We start from the raw sequence: 17,124 nt of genomic DNA on the forward strand, positions 1-17,124 counted from the left end.
ACTTCCGGGAAATATTGAGAGTCTCCATGAACCGCCATTGCTGTGAAAAAACTGTTCCATTGGAGTCAACGGAGTTGACGCAACTCTCTCTCCCTCAACGGCTCTGGACTGCTCAAGCCAACTGTGTATTCGTACCGAACTGTCACGGGGCAAATTACACATGGAAGTGATCATTCCTATATGCCCTACTACCTTTGAAGGGAAGAGCCCTTTGAGTTTAGATTTCAGAGTGAGCAGGGCATGTGCGTGCCATTATGTAGACGTTTGGAATGAACTTTGCAAAGGGAGCGACATCATTTCCTAACGAGTTATCTTCAGCTGGCATGTTCCTGTGACAACGCAGCATGGTGTCTGTCAGCAGATGTCGCTGTTTTAATGGCATAACTTAAGCATAAAGCGTACCTGTTGCAAATAAAAATATATTTTGTATTTTAAAACCTTTATATATATTAGTGTTCATATATATTATATAGCATATGTTGTTTAAATGTTTGTTTATTTGCAACAGTTAAAACACAAAGGAAGATATTTGGAAGAATGTCAGTAACCAAACAGGGCTGCGTTTCCCAAAAGCATCTTAAGTTGTTAAAGTTAACTTAAGTTGATCTTAGAACCATTGTCACCAATGGAGCTACGATCAACGTACTGTAGGCTTACGATGCTTTTGGGAAACGCAGCCCAGATCTCATCCCCATTAACTCCCATAGTATTTATTTTCCCTACTACGGTAGTAAATGGGGTGTGAGATCTGTTTGGTTACAAGCATTCTTCCAAATACCTTCCTTTGTGTTCAGCAGAACAAAGACATTTATAAAGATTTGGAACAGCTTGAGGGTGAGTAAATGATGACAGAATTTTCCTTTTTGGGAGAACTATCCCTTTAAGCAGCTATGTGTCCTAAAAAAAGACTTTTGTTAAGATTGCTTCGAATGGCCTCTTGTTGCACCAAATCTGTACCCGCTGGTGAACTTCACTCTTGTCTTAATAGCCACCGTTGCTCTCTGAGTGGAGAAGATCTGAACAGGCAGTGGCAGAACCCCAATGCAGAGCTGCACCCCACCATCTACCATGCCAAGAGTCTACTGCAGTACCTCAGAGCAACAAGAAGAACTCCACTGGTAAGTATCATATCGTATTCAAGAGAATGCTGTAAAAGGTCACGCTAACTGTGTGTCAACTGTGCACGTTCAGGTGTTTTGCGATTATCACGGCCATTCACGGAAGAAGAACGTGTTCATGTATGGCTGCAGTATTAAGGAGACAGTGTGGCAGACCAATGTCAACACCAGCTCCTGTGATCTACAGGAGGACCTCGGATACAGGGTTAGACGCAGTCACACAATTATGTGTGTTTACTAACTATTTTATTGGCACCTTAATGGTCCTGTTTAACAAATTTTCACTACTAGTGTAATGTGGAATCTGCCTCTGAGATTCACATGTCTCACATGTGTGATGTGTTTTAGACTCTGCCCAAGTTGCTGTCTCAGATAGCTCCAGTGTTCAGCCTGTCTAGCTGCAGTTTTGTAGTGGAGCGCTCTAAAGAGGCCACGGCACGAGTGGTGGTCTGGAGAGAGATCGGAGTTCAGCGCAGTTACACTATGGAGAGCACCCTGTGTGGTTGTGACCAGGGAAAATACAAGGTAAGGGATGTAAAGTGGCTTTGTCTTTGTGCACGAAATTTACAATGCTCACAGAACAAGTATATACCGTACTTGTGACAATCACGACTAAATTAAGATTGAGGCAGTTGATTTTAGGCTTCTGCTGAGTCCCAAAACAGGTTGTTTTGTAAAGCAAAACTAATGGGGTTACCAAAATACATACAGTAAAATAAGGGGTTCTGCTGGGTTTTCAAGGAGTCATATGACACAGCTAAAATGAATATTATCATTTGTTTTTAGATGTAATTCAATGTGTCTACACGATTTAAGGTTCAACAATGCTGTATTTTCCACATACCGTGCATGTTTGTATCTCCTCTTTGCCTCGCCTCTCTGAAACGTGCAGATTTTTTACAAAGCTCATCGCTCTGAAAAGCGAGGTGTGCTATGATTGGCCAGTTAACCAGTGCGTAGTGATTGGTCGAATACTGCAAGCGTGTGATGGAAATGTAACGCCTCTTACCATATTTGGAACATCAGGTTCCGAAGCAATAGTACTGACAGGTATTCCCACCTTACTTGTGTTTACATTTGGGCCGTCTTAGTCAAGTCATACCACGAAATGACATATATTTGTGGGGGTGTGGTTACATGAGGCATTTCAGGCAGCTCTGGGTGTGCATTCGCTTTTAGATAGAATGCATTTTTTGTTCCGATACTTTCATTTTTGCAATTTTACGTGTCTAATACATGCATGGGCAACATATAACACACCAAAGACACAGAAAACATCTTGGTTATGGTTACCTGATGGAGGGAACGAGATTTTGTGTCGAACCGACAGATGGGGTTTGACTTGAGAACCTATCATCTTCTGACTAACTGAAAAGGCCAATGAAATTGGCGAATGAAATTTGCATGCCGGACTCCACCCCAGATATCCAGGTATAAAGGGGAGACGGCGTGCTGCATTCATTCACCTTTTCACAGTGGGCACGGGCGATCTTGGGAACGCGTTGTGACGGCGTCCACGATCCAGTGCGCCAATCTCTGTTTGGAGACAGCCCTCCCCTTCTGCTGACCTCCAAAACAGACAAAGAGCTGCTCAGAGCTCCTGAAGCTCTGCGTGCGGTCCAAGTAGAGGCGCAGTGCGCATACTGGACACAACACGGATGCTGTTGGGTCTTCCTCCCCGATGGGGAGCGCCTGCAAGTTCACCACCTGGTCCTGAAAGGGAGTGGTGGGAACCTTGGGCACGTAGCCGGGCCGGGGTCTCAGGATCATGTGAGAGTCTCCAGGCCCGAATTCTAGGCAATCTGTGGACACGGAGAATGGTTGTAGGTCCCCTACCCTCTTGATGGAGGCGAGCGCCACCAGGAGGGCCGTCTTCCTCGTAAGATGAGAAAGAGCGGCATCTCCCAGGGGCTAGAAGGGGGGCCTCTGGAGACCCGCCAGGACCACATCAAGGTCCCAAGAGGGTACGGAGCGCGGACGAGGCGGATTCAGCCTTCTTGCGCCCCTTAGGAACCTAATGACCAGGTCGTGCTGTCCTAGAGACTTACCAGCAACTGGATTGTGATGAGCGTAAATAGCGGCTACATACACTTTCAGTGTGGAATCGGAGAGGTTACTTTCAAGTCTCTCTTGTAGGAAGGACAGCATGTTCCCGATCAAGCATCTCCGTGGGTCTTCTGCTCGAGAAGAGCACCAGGATGAGAAGAGGCGCCACTTAAAGGTGTCCATCGCCCCGAGCCCCCGACACTGCGTGCCCGTTGCACACTGCACCCCAACTCTGCAGGGAGGCATCCGTCATCACCACGACGTGCCTCGCAACCTGCCCAAGGGGGACCCTGTCCGCAGAAAGGTCATTGAAGACCTGGGGGTTAGGGTGCGTCTGCAGAGAGGCGTGATGACCATACGCCTGCTGCCGGTGTGCCACGCTCTCCAGGGAACCCGACTCTGTAGCCAGTGCTGGAGCGGTCTCATGTGCATCAACCCGAGGGGGACCACCCCCGCCAAGGATGCCATGTGCCCCAGGAGCCTCTGAAATAGTTTCAGGGGGACCGCTGGCTGCTTGAAAAGGTTCAAGCTGTTCAGCACTGACTGTCGAGTCGAGTTCCATGCTGAGAAAACAGATGCTCTGCATGGGGGAGAGTTTGCTCTTTTCCCGGTAGGCCCAAACGATCTAGGTGCCGGAGCACCAGGTCCATGTGTGTACACAACAGATCTCGCGAGTGTGCCAAGATGAGCCAGTCGTCGAGATAGTTGAGTATGCGCACGCCCTTCTCCCTGAGGGGAGCGAGGGCGGCTTCCACGACCTTCGTAAAGACTCGTGGGGACAGACCGAAGGGGAGGACCCTGTACTGATATGCCTGTCCCTCGAAAGCGAACCGCAGGAACGGTTGATGACGAGGGAGGATCGAGACATGAAAGTACGTGTCCTTCAGGTCGGTGTTGGTGCCTGTTCAGGGTACGCAGATCTAGGATGGGGCGCACCCCCCCGCCTTTCTTGGGGACGATGAAGTACGGGCTGTAAAACCCACTGAACAGCTTCCTTCGCCAGAAGGGTGGCGACCTCGCCCGGAAGCACGGGAGCATCCTTGCCTCTAACTGAGGTGGAGAGGATGCCCCGAAACTTGGGCGGGCGTCTGGTGAATTGGATCGCGTAGCCGAGACGGATCATATTCCCTAGCCACTGTGACGGTTTAGGAAGCTTTAGCCAGGCTGCCAGGGACCGAGTCAGGGGGACTAGGGGTTCAGTCTGCTTCATTAACCCCCCGGGGGGTGGTTCGATGGCTGGCAGTGCGGATCCCTCGCCGTGGGGAAGCCCCTGGGGAGGAGATCGCCTCTGCTGACTTCTGAGAGTGCTGAGGGCTGCTGAGTACTCATTTGAGTTGCCGAACACCGTCGTGTAGAGGGTGAGAGTGGCTGTGAAAAACACCTAGAGAGAGAGGAAACCCTTTTTGTGAGAATGTGGGCGCTAGGCCCCTGGAGGGGCCCAACAGGTGTTGTCCAGTCCGACCGACCAAGTCCGACCGACCAGCGATGGAATGGCTGGCCCGATGGTATTCTTGATCTCCCTGGGGTCCTCCCATCAGGGCCGCTTCTGCTTCCGCGGCGGCTGCTGACGGGCGGTGGTCTCCTCCTCGACGTCTTCTTCCGGGGGGCCGCCTGGGTGGGGGGCGCCGGCGTTAAAGAGGACCTGGGCTGCTGGGGAGCAGACGCCGCACGGGATCTCGACGGCTGGAAGGTGGCCGAGTCGCGGCGGGGCAGGATATGTTTGATGGCCTCCGTCTGCTTCTTCACTGTCGAGAACTGCTGGGAGAAGTCCTCGACAGTGTCGCCGAACAGCCTCCCTTGCGAGATGGGTGCGTAGAGAAAGCGAACTTTCTCGGCGTCACGCATCTGCGCAAGGTTCAGCCAGAGGTGTCTCTCCTGGACCACAAGTGTGGACATGGCCCGACCCAGGGCCCGCGCGGTCACATTGGTCGCCTGTAGTGTGAGGTCGGTGGCGGTGCGGAGTTCCTGCATAAGCGCTGGGTCGGTCTTACCCTGGTGGAGCTCTTTTAATGCCTGGTGGACCTGCAGGATGGCCATGGCGTGGAGAGAGAGGAGGCAGCTGATATGCCGAAAACGTACACGCTTTGGACGGGAGTCTAGGTCGACCTCTCCAGGTGGCCGCCGTCTGCGGGCACAGATGTACCGCAACGGCACGCTCCACCTGGGGCACATCGATGTAGCCCCTAGCTGCCCCACCATCGAGGGACGTAAGGGCGACGGAACTAGTTTGACGGGGACACGCCGAAAAAGGGCTGAGCTCTTCATGCACTTACGGGAAATACGGCACCGGGGCTGGGCGCGCTCAGACCCGAGGTACCACGTATCCAGCCGCAAGTGTTGGGGAAGGGGCGGTGCGGTGCACTGCAGCCCAATGCTCGCGGCGGCCCGGGCAAGCATGGCTGACATTTCGACATCCGCTTCTTCCTAGACTCGACCCCCCGAGGGAGGGAGATCGTAGGAATCGTAGGGGTCGGATGCCAGTAAGTCACCCTCCGATGCTGCAAGGGACATCACGGCCTGTTTCCGAATACGTGGCTGAGGAACAAGACAAGGTGGGACCGCCTCCTGGGGAATGGTCAGACGAGCGAGACGGGGCGTGAATGGTCCGCGAGCCTGTGGCTGACGGGTTAACGCTCACAGTAATCCCCATATCACCCTCGCTGCTCGCCGTAGAGGACTGCAGGGCCGTAGCCACTGCTGTCACGGAACGGGAAGCAGATGAGGTGGTGGCTGGGTCCATAAAGAACACAGCCACCCATGACCGCAACGTCTGGATCGCCATCCGCCCGCATTGTGGGCAGGACGTATCCATGAAGGCTGCCTCAGCGTGCCGGACACCCAAGCACTTGAGGCAGACATCGTGTCCGTCCCCCTCCTCGATGAGTGTGTTGCACCCACGAGAACAGCGGGACATGCCACGCTGGAGAAATTTGCTCTTTCAGATGAAAAAACACCTCTGGAACTGCTGAGACGCCCAGGGGAAGTCACTGCAGGAAGGGACAGTCCACTGCACCACGTCGTAAGTTTCCAGCAGTCTAGAAGATCAGTAGATCTGTACTTTTTGATCATCAGATCAAAGGCTCCAAAGAACAAAAGGTGAATGAATGCAGCACGCCGTCCCCTTTATACCTGGATATCCGGGGCGGAGTCCGGCATGCAAATTTCATTGGCCTTTTCAAAGTTAGTCAGAAGATGGTTCTCAATTCAAACCCCATCTATCGGTTCGACACAACGTCGAGAGACCGACAGAAAGGGAAACACGTATTCGTGCCATATGACCCCTTTAAAGACTACCACTTTAACTATCTGATATGCTGATGTGCTGCACTGGTCCATTATGAATAGTCCCTAATGTAATAGTGTTGTTATTAACTTTATTAATATGCATAAATAACATTATTTGTCCAATCAAAGGACTTAGGCTCAATAACATATTTCAAGCAGTGAAATCTGACAAAAATCACACCGAAAAACAAAGGTTATACTGCATGTTTTGTTGTTGATATTCAAAAAGGGTTTTGAAATGTATAGCCCCATCTGACACTGAAAGTCATTCCTTTTGCACGGATATTATTTGTCTACAATGAAAAAAATATGTTTATGCATTTAATTATCTAAGTAATTTAACTCTTTATATCATGTTTTTTATTTATGAGAAAATAATACATTTTAGAAAATCAAACATAAGTATCACGTTCTCCTGTTTACTCAATGTAATGGGTTGAGCATACTTTACTAATAAATCAAAATGAATGGCCTAAATGTCTCCGACAATGTAGTGTAAAAATATCAAGAAAGACAAGACAATGTTGTCATGATGCATCTAAACAGTAGATGGCACCAGGCCTGTAGATTTCTAGTGGTGACTCACTGTCTCTGGGACACATGGCTTCTCTGTGAGCTTTTAAAGTAACATGGCTTCTTTCTGACTTTCTTCAGTGTGTAGCTGAGGGTCTAACAGGATTTGCGCAAGACAAGTGAATTCTGTGAATAGAAATGTATTCTCTTTTTCATTCATTTTCTTAAAACACAAATAAACCGTAGCTGAATGACCACTGTGCTGTACAAAGAATAAATCTAAAAAATATATATAGAAAAAAACAAAATGATGTCCTTATTGTGATGATCAGAATGGCTTTAATTCCAGAGATAAAAGGTGTGACTCTAACCTGATTTTAAAGTCCTCTAAGAAGTGTACAGATCTCAGAGATACAGGAATAAAACCTGCCATAGCTTAGGTCCAGCAACTGTAAACGTATGATCATCTCTTGACTGCAGTTTTATAATTGGAATAGACAAGGTGGTGTTGTCTATAGACCAGAAGCATCTGACTGGCTTATTCAAGTTTAACAGTTCTGACAAAATATGAAGGTGCCAAACCATTCAGGGATTTAAGAACAAACTGCACTAGCAACCAATTAAGAGTCATTAAATTTGGAGTAATATGGTCTTGTTGACGGTGCTCTCAACATCAATGCAAATTTAAATCTACTTTGCAACATTTCCTAATCTTATTCCCCATCCTACCCATTATTTTTTATATTTTCTTTAGTACTTGTGCAGATAAGTGCCAAGCAAAGGTGCTGTACTTTTGCCATGTGTTTGTTACTGTATTTGTTTATTCGTTTGTCGTTTTTTTACACTTTTCATTTTTAAGATTTATTGTTTTAGTTTATTAATCTGTTTTAGTTTGCCAAAAATGTTTAATAATCATTTTACTTTTTAAATTTAGTATACAATAACAACCCTTGGATCAAATAGGCCAAATATAACAGAAATATCCCTCTGTGTATGTGTTTGTAGGGTCTTCAGATTGGGACACGAGAACTGGAGGAGATGGGTGCTCAGTTTTGTTTGGGTCTGCTCAGACTGAGACACTTCACATCGCCTATAGAGCATCACAAACACAACTCCCATCTGCTGGACGTGGAGAATGACCTGATTGAAACACGCAACATTCCAAACATCACCAGGTATCACATTTACAGTGCACACGTGCTATGCGTATTGAACTGAATAGTAATCAGTATGAGTTTAATTAGTGGATTAATTAGAGAAATTTAATACTGAGTCTGGGTTTTGTACTCTAATTTAAAGAAAATGTAATGTTCCAGAATCTTTATGATGTGGTGTAAGAAAAAATTTATGTAAAATGTTAAGGCCTTTTTCACACTATTACCCGACTAGAGAATGTGTAGGAAGCAACAGCTTAGCGGTAAATGAGAAATTCTACCATGCAATCACGTTCAGGTCAAACCATTTTTCCAAACCATCAGGTTCCGGCCTCACAATTTTTGTTACTATGCGATACATCATCTAAATAAAAACACAATAATATGAGAAATTCATAATACATGTACATAAACTCTTAAAAAGTAGATGTAAATTGTAACTGCTGATTGCATTACACACATGCTCGTACCCCTAAATGAATGCCAAGACAAGTTTATTTTGATAGCAATTTTTTACAATTTGCATTGTATCAAAATAGCTGTACAGGAAAAAACAAAGAACAATATAGCCTCGAAATCAAGCGTAGCGTCAGTTCTGGCAGGTCATGTGAGTCAAGCTTGAATCAGCAAATCACATGAGGTGCAGCTAATCAACGTTAACCAATAGTCATACAACACATACTAGACTGCGTCCTATTTAAGTTGCCTTTCTTGCTCCTTATCAGCTGCTTAATCGTGCCGCACTCAAAACCCACCTCCGTCCCCATCTCCAATATATCTGTCTGTATCTGTCGGATTAATCCTGTTACGCATCATGAACTGTTCTGGTTCCCCAGTGGGGGACATGTACAGTATTGCTGCATGGACAGGAGGAGAGTTTGCCCAGAACAGTTTCATTACGCCAAGCTTAAATATTGATATTGTTTAAATATTTGACACCAGTGGTCCTGACAGAAAATAATATAAAAAAGTAATTTACATTTAGACAAAATTCCAACGATGTATATAAATAGAGAAAAAACTTTGGGAGAAACCAGACTCGACCTGGAGATTTAGTTTTCCGCTGGGACATTAACAAAATACTACTGCATATCGACAAGCTAATACTGTTTGTACAAGCTAACTGAGCTATAGAAAAAGCAATCAATCCGAAAAATGGGGAGGAGAACAATTATTAAAATATGTATCTAAGTATTCTAATAATTTTTAGTTTTGTGGCAAGGACTTGTCTGGCCATCATCTCCCCCTTTTGGATACACCATACAGCCTGAATATGAGCCGGATCCAGCTTTGGGTATCTTGGGAAAATGAAGGGACAAACATACTGAGAGTAGAATACCTACCGCTAGGTATACGGCTAGATGGGATATGCGGCTATACGCGCTTGATTTTGAAATTCTAGGTATAATCAATTGACCATAATTCTGAGACCGCAGTAAACGTGAAGGACTGTAATGTGATAGGAGCTCAGTCAGGTACTCAGGAGCTAAGCCATTCAGGGCCTTACATGTAATAAACAGGATTTTAAAGTTTATACGATGCTTAATGGGCAACCAGTGTAGTGTTGACAGAACCGGGCTTATATGAACACACTTTTTTATTCTTAAGAACTGCTGCTGCAAACGGAAGTTTGGTGCAAATACAGTAGGTATAAATTTAATACAAATTTTATCCTCTGCAATTTCAAAATACTTTCACGTGCAAACCACTTTTTTCATACATGGAAAGTACATTAAATTAAATTAAATTAACAGTAAGTAAATCTATCACCTTCCTTCATCTCCATTTATAAAAACAGGGCATTATAAAACAAAAATACTTCAAATAAATGTCAGCTTGTTAAAAAAATATATATTTTATTTTAAAGGATTTTTCAGTTATAAACACAAAACAGATCAACAACACAGTCTCTGACCTCACATACAGGGAATAAAATAAAGGAAAATAAATAACTAAAGAGGAAAAAATATAGGTTAATATAAATATGCATATACTGTACATACATAACTTACATATACATAGTGATAAGGAAAATAAATATTTAGTTCAGTCTCCAAAAGTATTGTAGCAAAACAAGCACCATAAAAAATATATAGTTTAAGCCTCTCAGGAGTCACTAGGGGCTTGTTGGGTGGCTAGTATGTCCAGGTGATCAAGGAATGAATCCCAGATGGTTGAAAATTTTCTATTTGTGTCCATTTGTGTAACCGAGATCGTGTCCATAATCCACATCCGAAAAGGAGGTGAGGGTGATTTCCAAATTTTAAGCACAAGCCTCGTAGCTACGACCATCCCCAGAGTTAAGGAATGTTGTAGTGTATAAATGTCAGCATTAAAGTCAACATAGAATTCCATTCACATAAAAGCAAATACTTGTTCCAATTACTAATTATAGAGCAGCCAATTTAGAAATAAACTTTCATACAAATCTGTTGGACACAGTGTGCCATAAACATCGATACTGCATAGGCCACTAAATCATACGTCAGTATGGCAGCCATATTGGGGAGGGCAAGACTGTCATGCATTTATGGATCTCTTCACAACTATTAACCAAGAACAATAAAGCCAAATCCAATGCTTGATAACAAGGAGTTTTCACATTTACTTATGACAATGTATAATTTTCCAAGTCTAACTATGTACAACTGGTAACTGGAGACAGAGGCCGTTTCTCAATTCCAAGAACACAAAGAATGGACTTGTGTTCTCGTGGAGACCGGTCTTGTGAGGCAGCCTCGGAACCCTAACTCAGATGGTACGCACAAGTCTGCATTCGATGCATCCTTGATATCAGAGTATTGGAACCGGACGTTGACAGTTGATGATGATGTAGAGCGAGAGCATGAGGACTCAAGAATGCTGAAGAACGCAATTGAGAAACAGCCAGAATGGCCACATAGATCATAAACCATTGAAATCAATTGACATTTACATTTATTTATTACATTTATTCATTTGGCACACGCTTTTATCCAAAGCGATTTACAAGTAGGAGATCATATAAAAATTTTGTCAAAATTTGAGCATTTTTGTGCTTTTTATCCAGACAAAGACACAGCTACCCCGTTTACTTGTATGTGTTGATAAGGCGGTTTTGCCTGCCCACACTATGACCATGCATCACAATGCATCAAACAGTAAACAAATATACAGTGAAAATGCAAGGGGGTTACAAATGCAACAGCTGGGAAATCACATTTCAATACAACATTAAGTAGTTCGAAGTCCAATGGTCAGAACAATAATAGCCAAGATGTCCATGATGTCAGATGCTTCTAACGTCTAGAAGCTTCTTGGGAACGTTCTTCAGCCCCTCCCAGCTTATGTATTTCTGTAATGGATAACAATATGCGTGTGCACATACACACACACAATCTTACAGCCCTCTTCTAATGGCCAGCTCCACTTGAAGAGATTTCGGTCACATGGGGTTCGACGCACTTGAGCGAAAAGAAAGAAGCACTCTGCTCATTATAGTCATCTAATCACCTGATCAAAACGCCCGCTAATCCACTTTGAGTCTGTCCCCCTCCCCTCTGCCCGTCTCGCTCGGATCCAGTTTCTTCCCCCTCACACCATTAAAACCATTAAAAACCCACTAAAACCAGCCAAACCACCAGACCACACATTAAACCATTTAACTGCTTAACGAGAGAGCCATAAAACCATCATCACTCTTTGTAAGGTTATTGTGTTAGGAGAGAGCGAGAGAGTGATGCAGAAAAATGTCTCATCTACCAACACAAGGCTTAAACCCGCTAACCTGCAGGAGTCCTTAGCTGGTTTTGCTATATTGATGAGTTATTTATTATTGTTCAACAAACCTCTGACTCTTAAGTAATGAACTTTGGCACGTGTCCTGCACTGCTTTGGACATTAATGATACGTGCATTTATGAGGATTGTTGAGGACAGGTGTATTACTTTTCCAAGGGATCCAACTTATGAATTTTAAGAGCATTATCTTGTAATCTTGATCAAATTACTCTACCATCTGCAACACAATGGCCCCGAAGTCTTATTACAAAAATCCCTAGCAACGATCCACAGAAGACTAGCTTTGTGTTCTTCAGATTGTAAATGTCTATTTTTAGTGCTGTTTGAGATAGATTTCTACTTAAACCCCTCTCTTAATTATAATAACCACCAATCACATATGTTTTCTGCAGTCCCACCACATATGTGTTGGAAGAGGATGAGCCAGCATTCCTTGAAGAAGTTGACTACAGTGCGGAAAGCAATGATGAAAACGACCCAGATCTTGAACCCGATCTCCAGGACAACCGTGCCCTCCCGGACCCCAATTCTGACTCTGAGTTTAGCCACTAAGACTGTCTTACCTGAAATCATACCAGGCTTACTTTAGCCTAATGCTCTGGCTGAACTTAAATAAACCAAACCTCACCGTTTGTTGGCCTATATTATACATCACTCGTGTTTGCCTACTCGCCTACACTATAGACTTCTGTTTGATCTGATTTGTTCACAAAATGTACCTTAATTATAATTACCAAGCCCCAAAATCAGCTTTATGCCCCTAGAAACATCATTTAGAAGGTCCTTTTTTAGAACTAGTCACATATAGATGCTCTACAGGTTGTAGCATGGTAACATTAAATAAAGATATCAATCTGGAACACATAATTATAGTCAAATGAAAATTTCTTTGTTCATGTCGTTCCAAACTTCTGCAGAACACAAAGAAGATATTTTAAAGAATGTTGGTAACCAAACAACATTGAACTCCATTGACTTTCACTGAGACATTTCTTAAAATATCTTTTGTGTTCCACTGAAGAAAGCCACATACAGTCTTATACAGGTTTTAAACGACATACTGTAAGGGTGAATAAGCCATGAAATTTTTTTAAAAACTGTAAACATAAAACAGGCATATTTTGATGGTCCTTATAATCTGGATTAAAATAATAATCATTAACTTTTACATTTTATTGTTATGAGCTAAATGGTCTCACATTTAAAACTCACAGTATGGTGCTACAGTAGGAAAGTTTCTAAACCATTCATAAATATCAATGGTTGCTCAGTACAGGATTCACATATTATTACCGACAGAAGCAAATGAGTATAAAATCAACGCTGCAAACCCATAGAAACACCTCACCATACAACAATGCAATCTAATGAATGTAACGTTACTCTTATTCTCACAGGAAAGCTCACCTGCGTGCTTCATGCCGTGTCCTGACAGGGTCACAGTGAGGTTGCAGTCTTACATTACTATTGTGTGTATTTATTCACAGCACTTTTTGTGGCTGTATGTGCTTTTGTTATTGGACAGCTCCTATCATTTTTAATTTCTTTGTTGGATTTCTATAATTAGTGCATGATCTTTAAAAGTTTTAAATTGATTTTATTTGCATATTGGGAGAAAAGGAAAGTAAAACTTGACTGTTCAATGTGTGAATATGTTTGTATTTGTGTGTGTATGATGACAGCAGTTGCCCGATGTACTAAATATGTGAAAAAGTAAATTTGGTTGTAATTATTTGTCAAACTTTAATTGGACATATGGTTAATAAAGAGAAGTTGAGCCAATTTGTCTCTTGCTTAAAGCTGCTTGGACTGATATTTGATTGAAAAAGAAAAATTTGCTACTTTATCATTAAATTTATAACGGCCATTGACCACCCTGCTCTCTATCATCTTAAATCTGGCTGGCCATATTAAGATGTTGCACCTTTTGCATGATATGAAATAAAGGCCACCAACAAGAGTAACAGATAACAAGAGTAAACGTGGCAGTAATGGGGAATGAGATCTGTTTGGTTACTGACATTCTTCCAAATATCTTCCTATGTGTTTAGCAGAACAAAGAAAAGTATACAGGTTTGAAACAACCTGAATGTGAGTAAATGATGACAGAATTTTCATTTTGGGTGAACTATCCCTTTAAACGCAATATTAAGATTGGCGGAATGAAACTGTTCTGGACAAACTCCGCCCGCCTGTCCATGCAGCTGTTGACAATGATTTGCTACACTTGATTTCTTCTGCACACACAAAATTATTTTCAGCGTTAATTCTGTGTTAAACAAAACATTTCTTTGGGTGAATGGCCAGGCTGGAAAGAGTAACTAAAGTGGGGGAGAGACTCGTCTTGATCATCGGAAGAATGCTAATCCACAGTCAGCATTCAAAACGAAAACTTCCGTCTTTTCAACGCCATCACTTCCTTCTTTGCCTTCTCCTTTTTCACCATCCCTTTATTTTAAACTGTGCAGAAACAAAAGGCTCAATCCCAGCCTGCCCTTAAAAACATGCAGCTGCATTTATTCACACTATACCCTACCATGCAAATACATTTGACATGCATATGTCAACACAACCTGATGTGCTGACTATTCATTAAAAAACAGAATGTGGATTTCGTGATTTCAACTCCATTTATTGGACAGATCTTTATCGGCATCTCATAAAACCATGTCTTTCAAAGCTTTTTATTGAATCTATTTCTCTCTTGCTACAGCTGAGGTGCAGAAATATTCTCTTAAATAACATTTTTTTCCTGAATAACTACTTGGTTTTCTCCGTTTTTCTTGTAAATTTATGGCATTTTTCTGCAATTTGACGGGTTTTGATCGTTCTATTCAAAAATAGACTGTACAAAAACAGAACTTTTCTGGCTGCTGGGGCACCAGAAATTTACCATAAAAATAATAGTTTCCCCGTAAAATGACATGTTTTAACATGTTACAAGTTTTCTTGTAAATGTGCAGTCTTTTTCTGTAATTTGACAGTTTCTGACCATATTTAAAGTTGTTTGGACATTATACGTGAAAAATCTGTAAAAAAAATTCTTAGAAATTACAGGGTTTTTCAGTCCAAAGTAATAAACAATATTAGGCCCTACAGCAGGGTCAAAGTAAAGCCACAAGTGCTAAAGGAATCAAATTCAATGATGGCTATATCCCTTTGAAAAAAAACTTGAGAAAGATTTATGATGTCTGTAAATAAACCCAGAATAATACCATTATTCAATGCTTTTCAACAAACGTAGGCTATACAGCTTTAAACCAACAATATTTAATATTATTTATATATTTAGAATTATTATATATTTTTAACTATGCTGTGTTATAATCACTTTCCAATTTCTTTCTATAGCTGATAAATGAGACAACAAAAATAACTGGGCACAGTATATTCACAGCATCACTCAAACACTGCCCCGACAGACAAAAACACCCATAATGCATACTCACAAACACTCAAATAAATGCAGATGCCCTCTATGGATGAGTGAATTATTTAGTTGTATATGAAAAAAACTATCGACTGATTATCTGTGTTCTGAATTATTAATTTGTGAAGATGCTGGTGGGGGGAAGGGTTGTACTTGATGTGTATGTGTGTCCTGAATAAGTGAATGATGAGGAGAGAAATGCAGAGGTAAAGACGGGAAGATGGGTTGAGGGCAAGTGCAGGAAATGAAACCTAGTATCTTAGCAAGACATACAGCAAAATGGTGACATTGCATCCTTTACATTTAGACCAATATTGGACATGGACATTGGATACAGGAAAGGATGTGAAGGCAAAACTTTGGTTATAAAATCTTTTTTTAGAATGCCACTTGATTTTGCTGAAAAAGAGCCATAGACAGAAAGGCTTGTAATGTAGGAATTTGATGTGAAAGCTGTGACTTTACTTTAAATACCTGAATTTATAAGCAAGACAAGGCCAAAATAAAATAAATTACATTATCTAACTAAATAAATTTGTGTATTTTTTCGGTTGCACTATATTTCAAGTACCTACACTGAGTAACAATATGTATTTGTTGTAAGTTTGTACTTTAGGTTTAGGGTTGAGGTTAGGTTGGTTGTTTGTAACTATGCATAATTTCCTGTTATTACTGATACTTAGATTACATACAGTACTTACATACTGATATTACTATATTAATACTTACATGTTACAGTACAATGTCCAAAAGTGATGTCTGGGTGGCATATTTGTGCTTTAAATGTCCTCTCAGGTTAGATTAAACTATCAAAATATGAGGTGTATGGGACAAAATAAACAAGACTTTTAAGGGTGGTTTCCCCGCACAGGGTTTAAGACTAGTCCTAGACTAAAATAAGGTAAGGTAAACTGATGATTTAATACAGGGGTGAACAGATGAACAAAGGACAGGTGATAATCCAACAGGTAACATCCATGGGTAAACATACTTCCACGGGTAAACAAACATCCATGGGTAATGCACAGGCGGGTAATGCACAAATAACATCCACAGGTTTATAAAAGGTCTTAACAAGAAACACGCATAATACAACTTGACTAGGAACAAAGACAATAGGCAAACAGGGTCCAGGTAATGAGTTTCAGGTGCGGGGGAAATCATGGGGTAATCAAGTGCAATGGATTATGGGGAATGTAGTCCGTGATGTCGGAAGTCTGGTGAAATGGGAACGCGAATGGCCGGGAGAAGGTGCTGATGCGGGGGGCGTGGCTGCCAGCGGTGGAGTTGTTACAGTATGTTTGTAAAAACTAGTTAAATTTCCTAATTTTACTAAGGCCTGGACCTGGTTTAATCTAATCCCTTGTCTGGAAACCGCCCCTTAGGGTATTTATTGGAAACAATTATTCGACAAACTACAGAATATCAGGTAATGTGCATTTTATTTGAATATACAAAAATGCATTAAAAATCTTGCATGTCATCAAGCATGCACTGAGAACAATCTGTACAATATCCCCTTTTAACATTTATCTATTGTTAATATTTGTTGATCCTTTTTGTAGAACTATTTGTAGCCATTCTCTTGGGCCTTTATGGGTTCGATAAGCTTTGCAGGTTGTGTGTAATTTTTTGCCAAGCCTCCTTAAATTCTTCTCAAAATGGATTCAGCTACATGAATAGAAAGTCTTTAATACATATTCGATTTCTATTCGGATATATTATTAAAGATATACATTTTCCAAAGATGGACACTTAAGATTAAGACTTGAGGTATCACTCATTCATATAATGTGGAA

At 42.2% G+C, this 17,124-nt stretch overlaps 1 protein-coding gene across 6 annotated transcripts in view; it reads left to right on the forward strand.

The window, feature by feature from the left end:
• The window catches only part of agtpbp1 (ATP/GTP binding carboxypeptidase 1), a 96,503-nt gene extending 82,798 nt beyond the window's left edge, over positions 1-13,705 (forward strand). For all 6 annotated transcript variants that reach the window (XM_057356158.1, XM_057356156.1, XM_057356155.1 and 3 more), the window contains 5 exons: positions 989-1,118; positions 1,192-1,323; positions 1,467-1,643; positions 7,968-8,137; positions 12,288-13,705. In XM_057356158.1, the coding sequence (XP_057212141.1) occupies positions 989-1,118; positions 1,192-1,323; positions 1,467-1,643; positions 7,968-8,137; positions 12,288-12,447 (769 nt within the window). In that variant the 3' untranslated portion in view covers positions 12,448-13,705. The remainder of the gene's footprint in view (positions 1-988; positions 1,119-1,191; positions 1,324-1,466; positions 1,644-7,967; positions 8,138-12,287) is intronic.
• The last annotated feature ends 3,419 nt before the right edge of the window (positions 13,706-17,124 follow it).

The sequence above is a fragment of the Triplophysa rosa genome, linkage group LG17, assembly GCF_024868665.1.
Source record: "Triplophysa rosa linkage group LG17, Trosa_1v2, whole genome shotgun sequence".
In the NCBI taxonomy this organism is placed as follows: domain Eukaryota; kingdom Metazoa; phylum Chordata; class Actinopteri; order Cypriniformes; family Nemacheilidae; genus Triplophysa; species Triplophysa rosa.